Source organism: Anolis carolinensis, chromosome 1 (assembly GCF_035594765.1).
Source record: "Anolis carolinensis isolate JA03-04 chromosome 1, rAnoCar3.1.pri, whole genome shotgun sequence".
In the NCBI taxonomy this organism is placed as follows: Eukaryota; Metazoa; Chordata; class Lepidosauria; order Squamata; family Dactyloidae; genus Anolis; species Anolis carolinensis.
In genome coordinates, this window is record NC_085841.1 from 303,892,932 (window position 1) to 303,915,288 (window position 22,357).

The 22,357-nt window shown below is 38.8% G+C and overlaps 1 protein-coding gene across 1 annotated transcript in view; it reads right to left on the bottom strand.

The window, feature by feature from the left end:
- Positions 1-1,382: 1,382 nt before the first annotated feature.
- The window catches only part of mybpc3 (myosin binding protein C3), a 104,947-nt gene continuing 83,972 nt past the window's right edge, over positions 1,383-22,357 (bottom strand). The window contains exons 25-34 of the mRNA XM_008105214.3: positions 21,139-21,273; positions 19,010-19,177; positions 15,184-15,272; positions 11,410-11,605; positions 8,303-8,442; positions 7,584-7,743; positions 5,958-6,094; positions 4,251-4,437; positions 3,192-3,242; positions 1,383-2,396 (exon numbers count right to left, since the gene is read on the bottom strand). Coding sequence (XP_008103421.2) covers positions 3,232-3,242; positions 4,251-4,437; positions 5,958-6,094; positions 7,584-7,743; positions 8,303-8,442; positions 11,410-11,605; positions 15,184-15,272; positions 19,010-19,177; positions 21,139-21,273 — 1,223 coding nt within the window. The 3' untranslated portion in view covers positions 1,383-2,396; positions 3,192-3,231. The remainder of the gene's footprint in view (positions 2,397-3,191; positions 3,243-4,250; positions 4,438-5,957; positions 6,095-7,583; positions 7,744-8,302; positions 8,443-11,409; positions 11,606-15,183; positions 15,273-19,009; positions 19,178-21,138; positions 21,274-22,357) is intronic.

Consider the following 22,357-nt stretch of genomic DNA (forward strand, 5'->3'; position numbering starts at 1 on the left):
TAAACCACAGATTTGGAAGAACATACTATTGCTTTTATTATCTGAGTAGTTCTCTCATACTCTGAATGTAAAGACATGACAAATTTCTAACTGAATGCCTAGTTTGTATCTTCTCCCACAAGTTCCCAAAGTTACGTTTTCTCAGTTGGTACTCAGATAAATTATGTGTATACTTTAGGTTGAATTGTGACCATTTTTAAAAGTTTCCCTTTCATTTCAGTATCACAACTTCACTGTACAGACGTGTCAAGAGTCACCATGTAAGGAAGTGTTTAACCAAGGGCTATTTCTCCTCTGTGCATAAACTGAGCTAAAACTGGAACAGGAGTTGGCTGAGATGCAAAATGCTTGGCTTATCACTGTGCTACGTACATGGTAAAATGGCATGTTAAACCTCTTGCGTCCTGTTGAGATTGGCCTTCTGTATGTCATGCTTTTTGTAGGTGCTCCTGACATGAGTTAAAGAAGAGAAGGAAAGACATAAATTTAAAGATAGGTTTCTTTTAATGTTTGAATGCAGGAAGGATCTAGCAGCTGACCCAACACTTGAACACTCTATGCTGAATAATGTTTGCATCATATGAGCAAATTAAGGAAACTCTTAAAGGTCCTTCTCTGGATATGACCACTTTCCAATTGTGATAAGTAATGGTTGGTTTGTTGGTCTATTTGCTTTTGCTAAGTGTGGTGTCCTGCTACTATTCAGAAAGGCTTGCCTGGCAAATCCTTTTCTGCTGTCAGATTGTTTGCATCTGTCTTGTCTTTCACTGGTTATACTGGTTGATGTGCTGTTCCATTTGTTTTAAAGATATAGTTTTACTTTTATTGTAAGATTCATTTAGGGGCTGAAGACCAGGAAAACAAATTTTATAAATGGAATTTCTGTCCTCTTTGATGGAGAAAGAAGATGGAGAAGATCACATTTCAGAAACGATATTTGTCTTTTGCTTATTGTTTCTTTGTAAGTTTTCTCACATGCCTTTTGCTTGTTAAACTATAACAATATTGAATAAAATAATTTTAGAACCCACAAAATGATTCCTTTTGTGGGAATTTTAAGTCCAAAAATGTTTGTGGGGCCACATGATGCCCATAGCCTAAATCCCATTGCTGTCCCAAACTAAATTAAAACTTTGACTCCATTACTTAATGTAAATTAACACTTATGTAAATTCAGTTGATAAAATGGATCCACTCTTGGAATTGTTGATTGGATGTGTATCTATTTACACACTTATGCAATGATGATCTCTCATTTTAATATTTTAGTTAATTATATATATTGAACCCACCCTCAAAACATGTACTTCTGACAATCTTTGACATTAAGAAAGGTTCCAGAATGGCAACCCAAAGGAACAAGAGATTTTTAGGGAGAGAGAGACAATGGTATGGATTTTATTTAAATACCATCAAGCTATAACATTTAGCCAATTCAATAGAAATAACAAACACATTTATGCTTGGAAAACTGCAAATACATTTTCAAGATTTTGAACATTTTTCTATTGTTTTCTAAATTTGCCAACTGTATTTCTCCTGTGTACATATTTTGGATGAGAGAAGAGGTACATTACCTTTCTCTGCTTACAGAATTTCTGATGCTACCATGCAAAAATTGAAATAGAAGAAAAAAATGAAAGGCAATAGATGGATAACTAGCAAGAATGGTTTTTCACTTAATTTGTCTGACCATATGAAACAAAATGCTCAAAAAAGAATTGTGAGTAGAAAACAAATGTGTGATCGCTTTCCCGTGGAATTCTGTATGTAATCAAAAGTGAGCACTTTCAAACTCAGTGAGGTTTACTCCCAGAAACGTGTGTACAGAATTATTTTTCAGCAATCCCATGTGCATTTATTCCAAGGTAAACACTACTATATCCAACCAAACCTTTTCTGTAGTAACTGTGTCTAAGATTATCTACTTAATCTTTTACTTTACATATTATAAACTGCGTCTTGGAGATGTTGATCTTTCTGCTATTTCTGGTATTTTAGGGATGAAGAAATGATTTTACTACAGGAGTATTTCCCTGCAGTCCACTGGCTTCTTAAAATCATGCAATCATGTCTTATCCACAAGAGCATTGGTCTTAATTCTAAACTATGTGCACAAAGAAACGTTATCCATTGGGATGAAAGCTTGAGTGAGGTGTGGGGGCCTAAATCAAGGCCTCTGTCAAGAGGGTTTTGGGGATGGGTGTTTTTTGTTTTTGTTTTTTTAATACAGTGGGATTTGTTTCACAAGAATATCCTGACCTTGTTTTGCAAGGCAGTAGTCTCCACAATCTTTATTTTAAACATGTCTCTCTAAAAGACAAGCAGGAACTTCAAATATTGTGGTTGTCAATTACCCACTCTCTTCTGCATTTCTGTTCTGATTCCAGGATAATCTGAAAGACAAATGTTAAGCGAGAACTGAGTGTCACAAGCAAATTGGCATACTTTTTTCTCTAACCGTGTAATATGTATAGTAAATATTTTTTCTAATGTGAAAGCTACATTTTAATGTGTGGTAGGCCAATCTGGAAGAGATGACAAGGTTAGAAGTTAACTTGTTTCCCAAACTGACATTGTTTGCTGATTATTGTCATACCTGAAAAGCCCAAGACTAAGGTCAAATGAGGAGGCAGGGGAGGGCAGCATATTTCATATGCCCCTAAAAACTCTTTTAGGAAGGCTCTAAAAACTCTTTGGACAGAATGCTAGTTTCTTGGGAAGAAAAATTTCACTCCAAACACAATTATTTATTTATAACCCACTTTTTCTCTTCAGAAAAGAGACTAAAAGCAGCTTACAGTAAAACTGATACAATTTTAAACTCAAAAAACATACAAACGTTAAAAGAGAATTTCATATTAATGATATTAAAAAGGGTAGATATTCCACTTGGAAGGAAGTACTTTTTCTTTTTCAAAAATAGTGTGAGCATTAAAAATATGGCACCTGTTTTTTAAATTTAAATTAGTACACTCTCTTCAGCCAGTTCATTCTAATATGTCTCACTTTGAAGAGGAAGCCTATGTGAGTGGTACAGACTGTTTCTGACAGACAAGCATTAGGTAACAGTAACCTCATTTTATATTATATTTAATTATTTTTGTTATCTCCAATCTTGTATTATCACTTTTCCCTATGCATCTGCTTCAGAACCAACTGCACAATTTTATTTCTGGAGAATTACTTGCCTCTATATACGGACTTGGTGACAACTAGTAGTTCAGAAGTCTACTGTGGCACTGAAGGAAACAAAATATTAAAAAGCAATGAGAAATAGAGACACTGCATGCAACAGAATACAGTATTTTCTTGCTGACAGTTAATATTAGCCACAGCATTCCTGATCTTGAGGACTGTGTGAACTTCTCAAAAAAATTATGAATTTGGCAATTTCAAATATGGAATTTAAGTAAGTGGTGGAGCTATATAACATTGTCTAACCATCTATGCCATGTTAATGAACTACTTGGATTTTTCTTTCCTCTATGCTACTTACGTTGTACCCCGACACCCACTTTTAGACAACATTATATTTGCTGTGGTAATAAAAGGGTTGTATGTATGGAATATTTCTGTTTGTGCTTATCTACAGTGCATCTTATTACTCACATGGGCAGTCAGAAAAGCTGTTCAATATTGAATGTGGCCATGAGAAGAGACTATGCATGTTGTCTTCCTCACCTGTATATTATGGGAGGAGGTATATAAACTGTATAGTGACCTTGGATGCTTCATCTGTAAGCACTTCACATAGCTATTCTCTGTTCACTTGAAATGCTTCTCTCTTTGGGACTAAAGTTTGTATACAAATGCTGTGAATCCTTGCTGGGAAATGCTATGTAACCAGCTATATAGAATAGTACATGTGCTGTCTTCTACCTAAACAAGTTCAGAAGCTACAAAGAAACTTCCATGGTGGTGTAGTTCTCTCTCAGAGTTAGCTGGCATTTATTCTTAGGAGTGTGAAAGCCTTTTATCTTAAAGGACAATGTTCTATTTATTTAGTCATTTTCAAAGGCATGTTCTCCCAAGTCTGGCTCCCTCCTGACCTTTTGCACTTCAACTCCCATGATCCCATACTATTGCCTCTTTTAGCTGAGGCTTATTGGAATTCCAGCCAAAAATAACTTGAAAAATACAGACTGGGGAAGTTTGCATTAGGAGAAAGACACACACACCGAAAACACCCTTTTGTTGTGTTTTTAAAAAAGAAAAAATAATATGGTATATAGGATCTTTCTTCTTACCTCTAACATCCAGTCGGCAATCTATTTCAGTTTCACCAGATTCATTCACAGCTTTGCAGGTATAAACACCGGCATCAAATGGACTAGGCTTTCGGATTTCCAAAGTCAATACTCCATGCTTACTAAACATGCGGTATTTGGGATCTCTGGAAAGGTCCACTTTATTTTTAAACCAGAAAATTTTGGGCTGAAAATACAAAAAGAATGAGGATGACATGAGCCATCTTTAAAATGGAGAGGAAAGCAGGAAAGTTGCAGCTAGTTCCCATATGACTACAGGCAGTCCCCAAAATTTGTTCATCAGTTGACTTTGTAAGTCGGAACAGGTACATTTTTAAACTGTAACTCTAGGGTTAAAACCTCTGTGGTGTTTGCTTTGTTGTCTGTGCCCCTGTTCAGAAGATTTCACCGCACTTTGTGTCGCTGTGACAACTGGATTTGGAAAAAATTAGCTTGTTGTGGAAACAAGGATTGGTGATAAAGCTTCAGTGGAGATACCTTTTCCCCATGATAACTCTTTCAGGACTTAATTTCCCTTCCTAGGGGTAGATTTCTCTCACTTCCTGGTGTCTCACCCCCATTCTTAACAAGGAGTCATTTGTAAGCCAGATGTTTGTAACTTGGGGACTGCCTGTATACACTAAGAAATGTTATTTTGGAAACTGAATCACTTCAATGATACAATTTTGAAAGCATATTTCTTGCTGTTTAAACACGTTTGACTTAAGGAATATTCAAATATCCAGATCCACATCTAAATACATTTGTGATCTAGTTGGCATGCTATTCTAGCCCCAAACACAAGGAATGGGAAATCTGTCTTCTTTGAAATTCTTGTTTCCCAGTCAATCCCTGAGGCTGCAAGATTTCCATGTTGGCTATATCCTTTCAATTCCTGCAAACATTTCCCCCATCTGCTTCTCCCAGCGGGTTATTTTCTCCTCTTCATTCAAACTATGCTGACCTTTTCCTCCTTGACAGTTCTTAGCATTATTTTATTGAGACTGCAATAAAAGTCTACAGTGGTCTACTTGATAAAGTATACTCTGCCAGCATTTCATTTCCCTTCCTTCAGTTCCCTGCTAAAACCAAACATATCTCCATTGTCTAACCAACTAAGGCCCTTCCACAATTCACTAGTGTATAGAACTATGATTCCACTTTAGATACAATGGCTCCATCCCATGGAGGGGTTCTAGAGTTCTTGGGCTGAGAATTCTAAATGTCCCTTCCTAAACTGCCAATTCCAGGAATCACACCTGACCCTCCACATTTGTAGGTTTGACTTCTATGGATTTGATTAATATGTTTGTTTAGGAAAGTCTTAAGTCCTTCAGTGCAACTCCATGGTCAACTTCTGGTCGTGGACCCAGGAATTCCTAGAGAAGTGTTCTCTCAAGTAAAAAAAGGTGGTCGGTCCTCTTTTTGCGGACTTAGAGAATCCCAGAGAGGTGTTCTCCCAGGTTAAAAAAGTGTTCCTCCTCTTTCATCGGGGTCCTGTACCCCTACCCCAGGAAAGGCTCCAGGATTCCATTTTGACTCCCTCACCTGCCTATAATCTCCTTCCTAGTACTGCAATAAGCCTATAATTTTGTTATATATTCAGCCTATTCAGTTAGTAGAAAACAATATTCTCCCTTGGGGGTTAGCTAGTTCGCCCTTGTTCCTTAACTTAGTATACATTGAAAAAATGAGGTTATTGTATACCTTTGGGGTTCCTCTTACAGCACAGCTAAGTGTAGCATTATACCCAGCAACCACTGAACGATCAGAAAGAGGGTGAGTGAATCTCGGTGCTTCAGCAAAGTCATGTTCTTTGTACTTGGGTGGTTTGTAAACTGTGCCTGTAGTATGGACAGGTAAATACATTTGTGACTGAAAATAATTACTTGCTAAAGTATACTGAAATATTAAGAATCAGGCTAACAAAAACCCAGTTTGCCTTATTGAAAAACATACAATCTACTTTTTTGCCTGTTTTAATTAAAGCACAGACATTCTATATACTGTAGACTTTCCATCAACCTGAACTCTCAAGTGGCAAAGAACTGAAGAAATAATACTTTTACATTTTCAAAAATCTATTTTTATAATACAGTAAAATAGTACAACTATGATACTAATATCAAGTCAATACAGAGTTTATGTTATGGTACAGTGTGAAGTATATTATTAGTTAGGCCTATTTTGAAAGTATCTCTCAAGCAACCAGAAACTACATTTATCCAGCATCTATCAATACCCATGTGCTGGTTGAGAGTCTACTGTACTATATTCTTCTGCGCAGGATTCCTTAGCTGCTATTTTTCAGAAACAGTAAAAAGCTCATGTGGGGAGGCTGGAATTAAAGAGATCTCCAATCCCTCTCCACTCAATAGAAATGCCGCTGCTCTTTTTTATCGTAACACAATATTATTTCCGCTCCCCAAAAGCTCATCATGTCTCCTCCCCAATCTCATGCTTCTTGATTCTAGTTTTCTCCCTTTTACTTTTTCCACCAAGAAAGAAGGGCCATCTACATGTGGAACATAGCTGGATGCTGCCTGGATGTCCCAATTTTTCTCTGTCCCGGGGAAAGCAATGGACCCACACTTGAGAAGCTTTATGTTTCACCAGTGCAATCCAGGATCTTTTCCAGTATATTGGTCTCCCTGACAGAACACAGAGAAAGACATCTCCAGAATACCATAGTGCTTTGGGAAGTGTCTGTGGCAAGTTCCCAAACCAATTGAGGCTTTGAATATAATCACCAGGACCCCAAATTAAGATTAGAAGCAGACTGGCAGCACTAACTTGGTGTAGGTTGCACTGGAAGGAGGGTGTGTAAGGGCAGAGGCTATGAGAGAAAAACGGTATCAGAGGCTACTTGGAGTTGGGAGATTTTGTTTGCTTTTCTCCATCACTACTTTGCAGCCCTGGAAAAAGTTCCACTGTTAGCATGTTCTGGCTAGAGAATCCTTGACAATTGTAGGTGTGGAAACTAGTTGCTTATCTGTGCAATACCTTACTATGAAATATCAGCTGTCTAACAGCAAGTATGTTTTTATTTTGTCTTGGTTTTTAGCTAGACATGAATGTCAACAAAAGTTAACAAAGTTAATTTTGATAAGAGTTCTTTTTTTGTGAAAAGGCACATCTGTTGATTGAATAATTCCATTTTAAAATAGCTTTATTAGTTTTTATTGAGTCTTTTGTCACATTTTTAAAAAACTATATTGGTCTTAATGTTTTGAAAGCCCACGTTCTGTTATTGTGGAAAAGGTAAGGTATAAATGAATAAAATTACCACCATCATCAGCATCACCATCATTACCATCATCCTCTCTCAATTACCTGTTTTTTTAATGTAAGCTGAATCTTTGGTGTTTCCAGCATTTTCACTCAGTCCACACAGATTTACACTGAAGATCCGGAAATAGTACTCATTTCCCATTATCAGCTCTGACACGACACAATTAGTGCGCCGATAGTGATCAAACACGGTATACCATTCCTGAAATCAAATAAAGCAGCCTCAGAAAACTAGAAGCTCCTTATTACTGAGATGGATTAGAAAGCTAAAATTTTCCCAATAGTTACATTTATCTCTCAGTTGTAACCCCTCTTACAATAGTTGCATTTAGCTCTCAATAATGATCCCTCCTACAACACAGTTTGGCAATGGTGACCTTTCAAGTGGTTTTGGATTACACCTCCCACAATCCTTCATCATCAGTTATGTTGGCTAAAATGGAAAAAGCAAGTCAAAAACTACTGGACTGTCACAGTTTACTATCCTTACTGTAGTGATAGATTATTTCCTGTCATAGATGCAGATACCATAAACGAAAAGGAAACTGAATTTCTCACATCTTCTCTTTGTGATGTCATTGTCAAAAGTTTTCACAGATAACTATTCCAGATGTAGTGTCATATATTCTCTGCTTATATGGTTTGTGAAACCTTAAATGAACCATTTTGTAAATTATAGATACTATTACAAGTAAATGATGAACTATGACACTAATTAGTATCATTTCACCATCCATGTTCAACCAGCCCATTAACCTTACCATTGTTTTCTTATCTGCCTTCTGTACCACATATCCTGTGATCTGAGCATTGCCATCATCTTGTGGTGGTTTCCATTCCAATGCAGCATTGAATCCCCATACATCCACAATCTTTACATTCTGAGGAGGACCAGGTTTGTCTATAAAAAGAAACAAGTTTTATAAAATCCCTGGATACCATCGAGATTCACCACTCATTATCTCTGACATAGGCAAGAAGCAAGTAGACTTTGAATTCAGCAATCTCCAACTCTTTGGTGAGTTTAGAACAGGCATGGGCAAACTTTGACACTCCAGATATTTTGGACTTCAACTCCCACAATTCCTAACAGTCGGTAGATTGGAATTGTGGGAGTTGAAGTCTAAAACACCTGGAGGGTGTTTGTCCATGCCTGGTTTAGAAGGAGTAATTGACCAGGTTGCAAGGTGTGGAGTCAGGTTGATTTTCAAAAAGTAAAAAAGGTGGGGGAGTCCGAGCTGGAAGGTTCAGGCAACCTGGGACCACTATGGGGCCCACATGTAGCCTGCCCATCATACTTTTCACATCCCTGCTTTAAATTATGGTCACATATTTCACATACTTGCAGGTCTTACTTTTGAATTAATGATTTTTTTTCACTAAAAATTATCAAAATGTGATGGAAAAAACACTGACAAGATTCACTCTTGCCTGTCAGAAAGAAATTGACAGGGATTTGCCTCTCTACTTGGTACAGTCCAGATGTGTTGGACTATAACTTCTATCAGCTTCAGCCAGGGTTACCAGTAAGGAAATTTGACTGCAGCAATGCAGGCAAGATAAATTCAACCTACTCATCTATAGACATTGGAGCGTGCCTTTTCAAACCAAAAGAGCTCTATTATTTGTTCTCATTCTGGGCATCAATACAATAAAGTGCAAATGAATGCCAGCACTCATGATTAGATTTGACATTCTAAATGGGAGTGTTTCCAATGTGCGCTTCAATCCCCTCCAAGCTTCACAAACATTTTTAAGCATTGGAAGCTAAGGTGTTCATCCAACCACTCAATGTCATTAATGTATATGTGTATCCAAAAAACAGTGTCTACTGGATGCATTCATTTATCCTTCCTTAACTGAACACATGTCCGAGAAGGCCAACTGTCTAGCAGAGCCTTCAAATGATTAGCAACTAATTTGCTAATTGCCCTTGGGAATGTCAGGTTGGATCCTTCAGAATTGTCTGTGCAAACTAATCTGTAGTAATGGAACCACTTCTTTCAGATGTCTTCTTTTTGCCAGAAATATTGGTTGCATTGGGAATGAAAGCAACATGATACAGTCAGTACCTGCTAAATTAGCCAATCTGTCTAAAAAGTTTAGTGAGCCTACCTCAAGCATTCCAGTTGATACTTTGTCAGGCATGAATTCTTTAAGTAGCTGAGCATTTGAAGCCTTCACTGGGGATTAATGAATACATCCTTCATGTTCTTGCAAAGCTTGCATTTATTAGCACCAAATTTGCAGTTTTCTTAAACTTTAATTAATGGAAATAGCCTACAATTACAGGCAACATGTGGTTTTCGCCAGAAATCCTAGTGTCTTTTTTTGACATTAAAAACATTTGCAAAGGCATCTAGTTTGAATTGAGACTAAACAGCAGGGTCAACAGATTAGAAATCCCATCCAATCCTCTGTGGCTCCGATTCAAATCTTGGCACCCATTTCCCTGGATGCTCTTCATGATAGAATTGACCCAGGTAGTTTTGGTCACAGCACTGCAATGGCCATGTGTACGTTGACAAAACATCGGGGGGGGGGGGGACTCATCGTGACAGATGTGATAATGGGATGGCCACAGAGCAGTGGTTCTCAACCTGGGGTCCCCAGATGTTTTTGGCCTACAACTCCCAGAAATCCCAGCCAATTTACCAACTGTTTGGATTTCTGGGAGTTGAAGGCCAAAAACATCTGAGGACCCCAATTTGAGAACCACTGGCCTAAATTCTTGTTTTCTTCTTTCAGGTTGTTTAATTGGATTGTTGTGGCTTTTAAATGTTGGTGCAAGTATTTTATTGATGCCTAGCTTGCCAACTGCAGCCTCTGAAACCCTTGCTGCCAAAATTCTAGATAAAATGTTGGCTGGTAAGGCAAGTTTGTTTGTATTATTCCTCATCTTACATATGTGGGCAAGGGGAATGAAAAAAACTTGTTCGGACCACGACGAGAAAGAAAGAGATGAATGTTCATTGTCACAATTAATTATTTAACTGTAGTTTGGAATTAAATAAGCCTCTTTTTCATTTGGTTTCAGTTTTTAACTAATCCTGACATTGCTGGACTTAACACACCTATACCATCATGAACAGACACTATTTTAAAGGTGGAGCGCCAACAGGATTTGTTAATATCATGCATAGACATTACAGTATATTAAGTGTATTAAGTACAAACATTGGGATTTAGCCACTATGATAATTCTATAAAGACTGGAACAAAGAAACATTCTGTTTTAACATAGGAGACTTTTTCAGGTTTATAACAGAGATGGAAAGAACTAAACATCTGTTTTCCCTGTATATAAATATTTTAAAGTTGCTGCTTCACCTTGTTCATCAGCTGTATTCAGGCTCTGTAGACCTACCAGAAGCAAGGTTTTATTGTGGATTACTATCGAGACAGAGGAACATAATGGGGGCATTGCCCTCAAAAATAAACTTTCTGCTCCTCCTGATTAGATATTCCTTCACTACCAAATTTCTAGCATTGCAGTAACTTAGAATTTAGGCTTTCACAGAAAAGGAGTGGACAAAGTTACCAAGGGAATGTAAATACAGCAAATAGGCAGTTCTAGGTGTGAATGGTTTTCAGTCTCATCCTTTGCAATTATAGGCATTTAGGGACTGAAAGAAACTTTCATTTGGAATGGTAGAATCTCATTTGTAGGGGCAATGCCTGCATCTCCCCCCTTAACTGCACCTCTGTTAGATCTATAACTTATCTCTTATCCATTAGTCCCCCATTCAGATGAAAAGGAATGTTCTTGCAAGCACTTCGACATTCTGTACATGACCCTGCAAGAAATCTCCACAGAAAAGTGATGATGTATAAGGGCTGAACACTTTTAGCCATAGCAGTTTCTTACCCATGATCTGCATGGTAATTGAGACCTTATCACTCATGTTTTCTATCTGCACCTCTACTTCATATGTTCCAGAATGGTGCCGCTCAGCCTTTCGGATGAACAGAATACTGTCTGTGTTACTGTTTCGAATTGCCACCTCCTTGGAATCTAGTGGTTGACCATCCTTTGTCCAGATAACCTTAGGTCTAGGTTTGCCCTGTAATATGAAAATGGAAAGACTGAAAATTACAAAGCACATATTAAGAATAAAATCTTATTCTGAGCAAATAAATCCTTGTCTCTTCTTCAGCTATCCCATTTTAACACATTTCCATCACCACATATGTGTCATCCTTCCATGCACAAAACAGCGCATGATATATCACATATCACCTTGACCAGGGAACTGCTTTTAAGTATTGTATCACAAAGTTCTCTTGGAACTTTCTCCAGTCTTGTTTGTATCTTTCCATTTTCTCCTTTCCAAGAATGTGTAACTTTTGTTCCTAACATTACATGTCTATGGGGAAAATACCCTTTCATTAGTTGGTGGCTACAATTTTCCTGCCTCATTCAAAAACGATTTGGTTTGGTCTTATTCTACAGTCTGTTTCTTACTAAGTAGCAACATTGAAATTTTTTCTAGATCCTGCCAGTCTTGAAGCATTGAGAAAATCCAAATTCAAGAAACTGTGTTTAATCTTAAATTAATCTTAATCTTGGCACAGGATAGCACACATCTTATTTCAAATAAGCCATAGTTAAGTGAGTCTGTGCAAAGAGTCGCAAGAAATCGTCTATAGAAGCAAAGGCTTATCAGAGATCTGCCAAAAGAGGGAGGCTCCTGTCATTAAAAAAAAAAATCAAGGTTTATAATATTATATGAGGCTACTTGTAACTACATGTGTTATTGAACATAGAGAAGTTAGGGGTTTACAACTTCAAGTTATGTCTCCATAATGGCAGCACTGGGTACTAGCCACAGCTTAGCTCTTTTTTCATATGAAAGTTAAAATTAAGACAAGGTGCAGTGATAAGAGATAGATCGAAAGACAATCACTTTTTTGCTGGCTGTGGTGTTACCCATCAGGCAGGGAAAACAGCCACCGAGTTCAAAGACAGGTAAAAATGGACACAGGTGTTGCTTGTATCAAGAGGAAAAGAATTTATCTAGGCTAACAGAGAAGCAAAAACAGAATACAAATTCACATGCATGTGGTGTACATGGCCTAATAATATAGGACCCCAACATGTTTTAGATCAGTGGTTGATGTCTCTCAGCTGGCCAATGAGAGTGGAGAGGGTGTGGCTTTGCTTGGTGTCATCATTTCCTGCATAGCCTAATAACATTATTACCAAAGGCATGCAGCCGGGAATACCCAGAGTCATCTCCAGACAGCCCATTCTTTCTGTGTATGTGGCATTATCAGATTCCATTTTAGATCTTTGTTCTCAGTGGAGTTTGTAGGTCTTGAACCTCTCTTGAAGGGAGTTAAGAGAGAGAGAGAGCATAGTGTAGCAGTTTGAGTATTGGACGATGACTCAAGAGACCAGGGTTTGAATCCCCTCTCAGCCATGGAAACCCACAGGTTGACCTTAGGTAAGTCACACTCTCTTAACCTCAGCAGAAGGCAAAGGTAACCACTCTCTGAAGACATGTTGCTATTTTGCCGAACACATGTTGAAAACACCATAACTGAGGATAATTATAAATGGAAAATGACTTAAAGGCACACAACAGCTACTACTATGAAAGCCACATCTGTAGAGTAACACTGAAAGGGACCCTTGGCAGCAATCTTTCCAGCAAGTCAGTAATTGACCAGGAGAAACAACTGGGCTGTATGCCAACAGCATCCTTGTCCTCATTGCACTTCACCTAACCATTCTGCTAAATGAAATTCTAGTTGCAGCTCTTAGTTTCAGTTGCAACCCTGAGACAAACAGGCATTAACTGTTAACTACAGTGACATGTACATAGGAAGCCCTTCAGATATCTTGAAACCCTGAATCAGCAGATCTACACATATCATGTAGTTACATCTCCCAATGCTACAGCTCCAAACTCACCTTCTAAGCAATGCAGCCTGCCCTGCAACATGGCTATTTCCATGTTATCAGAGAGTGGGTGAATGAGCATCCTATTATTTTCCTGCAAGGCCTTTCAAGGATGTGCAGCTACAGAAAAATAACTGGATGTATCCCAGATGTTTCCACTGCTCTCCATCAACACAGAAGTGGCTATATTGGAGCGGCTGTACTATTTGTAGGATGGATTGGGGAATGATTTAGTCATTCAATTGATGGAAGAGATTTCTGACATCCACAGCAACCAAAACAATGAGTTGCAATGCTGTAAATCTGTCTTGCCATGGCAACGTGCTATGCTGGCGATAATTTCTACCCGCTGAGAGCAGACTATTATATAGCTTTTAAGGAGCTGCAATAAAACAACCCACCACATTTGTGATCCATTGATGTGGGAGAAAAGAATAGTCCTAATTAACTTCTTCTCAGAATGTATGGAGCTGCATAAACTTTGCTAGTTTCCAATCACAAAACAATATTTACAGGCAAATGTAACTAAATTATTATGGCAAGGCTGCACATATTCCAATGTTTCCATAAACAACAACACCACCTTTCTGAATCATTAAGAGAAATTTTCATCCCAAAGTGTACAATGGGTTCAGAATCACATCTGGGTATCTTTTGGCAACAAAACATGCAATGAACATCCTATACAATACCATTAAGTGTTGCAGGAGACTAGGTGGAGGTAGCTATAACTAGACTGAAGCTGGATATTATACGCTGGGAAACAGTTGGGTAACTGAGTTGGGGAGAATTAAAAATAAAACAGTGGAGAAGTAGTATTGATCCTTCATTTTGTAATAGATACCATGTCATTTGGAGCCCCCGGTGGCGCAGCGGATCAAACTGCTATGCTGCTGAACTTGCTGACCAAAAGGTTGGCAGTTCGAATCTGTGGAGCGGGGTGAGTTCCCACTGTTAGCTCCAGCTTCTGCCAACATAGCAGCTTGAAAACATGCAAATGTGAGTAGATAAATAGGCACTGCTCTGGTGGGAAGGCAATGGTGCTCCATGCAGTCATGCCAGCCCCATGACCTTGGAGGTGTCTACGGATAACGTTGGCTCTTTGGCTTAGAAATGAAAATGAGTACCACCTCCCAGAGTCAGACACAACTAGACAATATCAGGGGAAAACCTTTACCTTTGCCTACCATGTCATTCACACAAGAAGTTTCCAAACAGGAGTAACAACTACAATTTCTGATTAGGGGTGGTAGGAAAGGACTTGAATTTTTATTTGGATTTATTTGGAGGAAGTTTGAAATTGCTTTATCTTAAGCTGAGTGGTTCTCACTTGCCCAGGATAACTCAATGCATTTCTATGAGATAAAGGAGTCAAATTACTCCAACAATAAAACAACTATATCATGTTGGGTCCAAACTCACGCACTATCATTAGAAAAAAGCATTTAATTACTGTAGAACAAATGTACTGAACAATCCTTAGATTACAGGTTCTGAGATGCAATGAATCTGAAACATTCACAGAAATACCCAGCATTAAGTCTTCATAACCATGGGAGTCATGCTTATTTGAAAATTTCAGTCAATGTTTCATTCACTTGAATGGACAGGCAATGTTACAGGTGTCAACAGTGTGCAAGGCTACCCTGCAAATGAACAGAATACTACAGGCTTACTGAGAATAGCTGGAATTGGTAGAAGAGTTTGTATTGTATGAAAACAGATGTATTTGTATACCTGGAAAGGAATTACAATGTTGATCGTATCACCCACTTTCTTCAGTAGAGTCTGTCTGAGATTGCGCGGCAGCCAGATTTTGGGATGCTCTATGGATCAGAAATTGGTAGAGAATTGTTGAGTTAAAGGTACCTTCAAGTTACAAGGTATGTCATATTCAGGAGAAAACTTGTGACAACATTCTGATGAGATATTTATTAGGAACATTTAAGGGATATGAAATTTGACATGAAACCTGTTGTGATTTTCCTATGCATATTCAGTGACCAAACACAATTTCACATTCTCAACTTAATGCAACTATTGCAGTAGTATTAATCACAAGAGACAGAAACAGAATAAGATGGAGGGACAAGGTCAGCGAGTCAGGCTAGAGATTAGGAAAAGATTGGTGTCAAATGTTCAAGTGGTTTAAGCTGTGAACGTTCACCTATATAGATCATTAAAGAAGTGCAATTATTACACAAGGCCTGTGCAGCACAACACCCTTGGAGTTCTCTCCACTTGAGCAGCATCGCTCTCAGTCATCCTGCTATTAGTGGCACCCTGGGAAGTGTCGTTGATAACTCCAGATGGGTGAGGACTTAGCAGTTGTATCAGTTGTACAATCCCTTTGGATTCTGGCCAGCTGAATTAGACCACTTGGGACTTTTTGGGCTGCAGACAAGGTGATGATTAATGACCTAGATGATGGATCCCAGAGAGCAGCAGGCTTGGCCTCCTTACCTTTGCCAATGCGAACCAGGCAAGGAAAGTGAAAAGGTAAAAATAAAAGTACAGATTCTCCAAGGGATAGTAGAATTTTTCTGGAGAAGAAATGCCAAATGAATGAATGAACCATGTGACGTTTAAAATCATCATATTTATGGACACTAGATTATTGTATAACACAAATCAGGTTCTGCTTGTTAATGACAAGTAATATAATAGAATCTCTGATGAAGCCATTTCAAGATAATCCCTCAAAATTACTAAACACGAAGGACCAATTTTAGCACATAAAATGTAGTTCTGTGATCCTTTCTCTTTTATAGAGTAGTAACACAGTGATCTGATATGTTTTGACATCTGGGCTGGAGAAGTCCATGGTCACAATGGTCTTTTTATGTTAATAAAAAGTAACAGTTTCCCATGGGAGAACAATGGAAGAGGGATAGCATTATTTGGTAAGCTCTAAATAAAGGTGCTATTATCCTGATGCGATTAACCTCGATTGTGTGAAAAAGCCCTGAGCTTACCCCACTTGTTTTGATGGCTGGACTACTCTTTGGGCAACCACATGGTTAAATAATTGGAATCCCAACTTCCCCAGCTATGCTTTGACTTTAATTTTCCCTACTTCAAAAGGAGAAGGATTGTCCCAGCCCATCCTAGAAAATACAGAAACTATCCAAGCAGAGCTTTAACTTGTTTTCTAATATTGAAGAACCTCTGAGTATCACAATAATGCAGGCTCTGAAGGTACACTTCAAAGGGAAATAATAGCATTGGGGGAGGGGAGAGACAAGCAATGGGTTACACTCAATTACATTATATATGTAAAGCTTCACTCTACAAGAAATAATGCTATCAATCTTCCCTTCATTATCAAATGAACATCTGAAGAATGCACTTGATTCTGTTATGGAAACTGGACACTACAATTGAGTGGGCAGGGTACAATTATGGCTCTGGTTAATGCCATCTAGCCTGCCCACAAAATTCTTCTAGTATTTCCAAATCATGAAGTAAATGTGGTTAAATTTGTAAAGTTGGGGTATTTAGTAGGGTTGTCCATATGTTCGTAAAAATTCTCCTACCGTAATTATTTCGTATTGTTCCCGTTTTTTAACACGAGTATTGAAACATTTTCCCTGGGCGCAACTGGCAATGTAATATGATCCATCGTTGGCCCATTCTGTAATTGTGTCTTAAAATTTTCGTTAATTTTTTTCCTCCAAAAAATTTTTTAAAATATTTTTAAAATATTATTATTTTTTTTTTTTGTTTCTGCAACCTAACATGAACGGGAGCCTAGCGCAGCCTAACATGGCTCCCTCTCCCTGCCAATCAGAGTCTTCCACGATGGCTAACAAAGGTAGGGGCTAAATCGCCTCCGCACGGAGCCAAGCCATTCTGGGTTGGGATACCGAGGAGAGAGGGTGGTTCGCGCGCGCCGTGAAGCTGAGAGGGCAAAGTGACTGGGGGTAGAGGGTTGTTGCTGCTTAGATATTGTGTTGGGGGGAAATTGGCTTGGGGCAGAGTCCTTGCTGTGGATGTTGGGAATTTTTTTTTCCAAAGGAGTCTGCATCCCTCCCTGCTAGTGCTGAGCTTTGGGTTGGTTCCTTCTCCTGAGGTAGACCTTTTGCCTTTCTATTTTTCCTTTTTTGGAATAAAGCAATCACCCCATAAGCCTTTCTTTCCAAGCCTTAAAAGGAGGGAGCTTGAAAATGATAGTTTTCTAAGCACATCTGCGTCCCTGTAAGCGCTGAACTTCCCGCCAAGGCATTGCTTCCCTCATGCTCCATTTCTATTCCCAAGCCTTGGGCTGAGTTTTATTTCTGCAATCACAAAGTCAGACATTGATTTGATTCAATAGAGGGTCCACAGCAATTTATAGTTTCCAAAGGACGTGGGCACTCCTGCCAAGGCATTGCTTCCCTCACGCTCCATTTCTATTCCCAAGCCTTGGGCTGAGTTTTATTTCTGCAATCACAAAGTCAGATATTGATTTGATTCAATAGAGGGTCCACAGCAATTTATAGTTTCCAAAGGACGTTGCCAATCCTGTCAAGGCATTGCTTGGCGTGTGCTGCATTTCTAATCCAAAGTCCTCAGCCAGAGTTTCATTTCTGCAATCACAAGGTCAGCCAGTGGCACCATTGATCAAAAGGTTCAAAGGCAATTTATAGTTTCCAAAGGACGTTGCCAATCCTGTCAAGGCATTGCTTGGCGTGTGCTGCATTTCTAATCCAAAGTCTACACAAGTAGAAGAGGGACTTTTACAGTGATAAGAACCCAATTGAACAGGAAATAAGACTTTCAAACCAGGAACAGGTTTCTTCAAATATTGAAAAATAGTGTATTATAAAAAGTTATGAAAATTCGCCAAAAATCATAGGAGACAGGAAACATTCTGTAATTTGTTGAGCAAGGAGTGTGGAATGTGTTCTCCCACTGTACCAAATTTGATGAGAATAGCTCAAGAAATGAGGGCGGGAGACCCCCAGAAAAGTCCCCCCCAGTTTCCTGTTTTTTGGCGATTGCGCATGCGCGTCCGCCATTTTAGAAACATTTTAGAAACATTACGAATTTTCGGAAATATCCGAAAATTTTGGGTGAAACATTTAGAAATAATTTCTACATCGAAGAGCCGGCACCCCCTACTTTAGAAACGAGAATTGAAACATTTTTTCCATCGATCGGACAAGCCTAGTATTTAGATACGTACAGGCAAGATATTGGCTACAATATCCATGAACAAAATAGTAGTGTGAACTAGTTGGAATCTGTAGTACTGGAAGATCTATCCATAGTGAGAGGTGAGCAATAAACAAATATCATCATCACCATCACCATCATCATAATCATCATCTGCATCTGCACCAATGAAACTGGAATGTTAAAGGTATTTGGAGAAATAATATGCCCCTGTTATCTAATAATTTAATGTAATCCCCTGACCGCCCAGCCATTTCCCATATATATATATATATATATATACACACACACACACACACACACACACACATATATACACATATATATATATATATATACACACACACACACACACACACACCACACACACCTCAGTGACCAATGCTGTCTTGCAATAGATACTTACGCAAAATTTCTCGGATAGTAATTGGCTCTGTGGTAATCGCTGGTTGACTGGTACCTGCTAGGTTTGTAGCAGTGACACGAAAATGAAGTTTGTCACCAGTGACCAAATCTTTAATAATCACAGAAGTGCGTTCTATCGGGCCATGAAGAGCTGGAATCCACTCTGTGGCTGCAAATACAACATCCATTGCTAGGTAATTATTTTAAAGCAAAAGTTTATAGCAATTTATAGGTAGGGCCTTGTTTCCTAATAATGTGCTTAAGAATCCACCTTAAAAGTTACATGAATGTAAAGAAAGTGCCACAAATGCAGTTTGTTTAATTGGGACAGAGTGGAGAGAGCATGACCACAAGCTTCTTGAAAATGGATCTACTGCAAAGTGGAGATTTGGCAGGGGATAGTTGCCTCTTAACATTCTTGAGGTCAGATAAGATGATCCACATGTCATAAATTTGTATCTGTCACCATAATGGAAGTAATGGAAGTGGACACTCATCTCCCTGTTAAAGGTCTGGAGGAGGAGATTGAGAAATGATGATTCGCCCAAGACTCTCCTGAGAGTTCATGCATGAACCATGATTTGGAGGAGGGATTGCCAGTTCATAGTTTATGGATGCCAGCTCTGTCAAGATTATAAATTACACTAGTGCAACATTTAATACCCAGCTTTGCCTTAAGTAAAATTTGTAATGTTTCTCTGTGCTTTTGCTTCATGCCTGCACATAAACCCAACCTATTTTACTCAGGGTAAGGGACATATCTCTGAGTTACAGCTAGGTTTTTGTGTAGTAAAAAGACCCATCTTTGCCTCCTGATCCCAGTGCCCAGTAGTGATTCATTCGGTACACATCCCAATTTGGAGACTGCAGATCTCATGGCTATAATATCTGGGCAAAGTTTTGGAATTTCCCATTTCTTTTCTCAGCCCTTATTTTTTGTACCAATTAACCTGAAAAAGAAGTCTGGAGAGCTCAAACGTCTGTGCCCCTTTTAACAGTCTGTTTGCTTCTAATAAACCAAGGATGGACAGCCATGCCCCCCTCCAGGTATTTTGGAGGGCAGCTTTTATGATCTCTCACCATTGATGAATCTGTCTGGGAAGATTGCCAACCAACATTATCTAGAGCAGCATTTCTCAACCTGGGTGTCGGGAGAGGAGTTCAGAGGGGTTGCCAAAGACCAGTATTTTCTGTTGGTCATTGGAATTCTGTGTGGGAAATTTTGCCCAATTCTATCATTGGTGGGGTTCAAGGGCTCTTTGATTGTAGGTGAACTATAAATCTCAACAACGACAACTCCCAAACGTCAAGGTCTATTTTCCCCCAAACCCCACCAGTGTTCACATTTGGGTATATTGAATATTTGTGCCAAGTTTGGTCCAGATTCATCATTGTTTGAGTCCACGGGGCTGTCTGGATGTAGGTGAACTGCAACTCCAAAACTCAAGGGCAATGCCCACCAGACCCTTCCAGCATTTCCTGTTTGTGGTGGGAGTTCTGTGTGCCAAGTTTGGTTCAATTACATTGTTGGTGGAGTTCTGAATGCTTTTTGATTGTAGGTGAACTATAAATGCCAGCAACTACAACTCCCAAATGACAAAATCATTCACCCCCCCCCCCAACTCCATCAGTATTCAAATTTGGTTGTATCGGGTATTTGTACTAAATTTGGTCCAGTGAATGAAAATACATCCTGCATATCAAATATTTACATCATAACAGTAGCAAAATGACAGTTAAGAAGTAGCAACAAAAATAATTTTATGGTTGGAGGTCACCACAACATAAGGAACTGTATTAAGGGGTTGCGGCATTAGGAAGGTTGAGAACCACAGTTCTAGAGAGTTCTCCACCCTTTTAAGAAAGGTTATTTACCATTTAGCAGTTATGGCTTCCCCCCACCCCCACAAAAGGGGGATCTCAGTGCTTTGATCTTGCCAGGAAGCTCTCAGATGTTTAAAAGCAGACATACTATTGCTTTTAAGGCTTTGCCAGTGCTATCTTTCAACTGCTTTGCCTACCCAAATACTACCTGTCTTCATGAGTAAAGTCAGATAAACATGTGGGCAGTGGATAATGTCATTTGCTCAATGGAAGTGCATTAAGAATGTATCAGGACAGCTTACTCACATCCTTCTTTGCAGTACTCAACATTGTAACCATCTAGTCCTCCTGCTCCAATACGTTCAGGAGGTCTCCATTTCAAGGTAACTGAAGTGTCGGAAATGTCTTCTACTGTGAAGTGTGTTGGCTCACTCGGAGGAGCTAAACAAAAAATAACATCCAGAAGGTTAGCATTATTTGTTTAATGCTCATCATGTGATGCATCCCTTATCCAAAATGCTTGGGACCAGAAATGTTCCGTATTTTGCATTTCCACTCCAGAGTTTGGAATACTTGTGTACACATAATCAGATATCTTGGAGATGGGACCAAGTCTAAAAAAGACATATATGTGTTTCATATAAATCTTCTACACTTTCAGTGCAATGTTATTTGTCCCAAATAGAACTGATCCACTGAATCGGATTTGCCTATGTGTTGACGCATCAATTGGCAAGTGATTCAGTGGACCATCTCAATTAAGTACTAATCAAGATTCAAGTCTTTAGATTGGGATTTGTACGCTGGTGGTGACAGATGAAGATGTATGCCACTGCATTCTGCACTACTTGCACCTTTTAAACACCTTTGCAGAATGTACATTGCAATTATCAGTCTTCACAGCCATAAACAGATATATGGTGCCAAGCTAAGCAGATGGTGTTACATTTTCTGATCTTTGGTATCACAAAATGAGAGGAGAAATTGTGCTAGCAATGAAATTGTCTGCTATACATTTAGGTGACACAAAAGTTAACAGCTAAAGACAGAATGGGAAAGGACATCACACTTGTATCTGAATGTCTCTGTGCACCATTCATACCACAAGTGAGACAAATGTAAGACGCAAAATCATGCGGATACATCAGCGGCTGTAATTTTATGAGATTGCTCGCTATTCTTCAGGAAATGGCTTAAATTCCTCCCCTCCCTATATATTACACACTCACAATTCCTTTCTTTTTCTTTTTTTACCAATGTGCTAGAATGCCTGCAGGAATGTACTCAAACTATAATTTATTTACTTTCATCATCATCATCATCATTTAATTACTTATCAATTACTTTGAACTTCTGAGCCTCACAATGGGAAAAATGATTACCAGTGTATCTTCACAGTCCACGGAACAACTAGTTGTGGCCTATGATTTCATAGACCCTGAATGCAGTGAACGTTCTGCAGAGGACCACAAGAATTGATTGTAATTCAGTCAGCATCACTTTTCTGAGCTGCTACTAATGACCT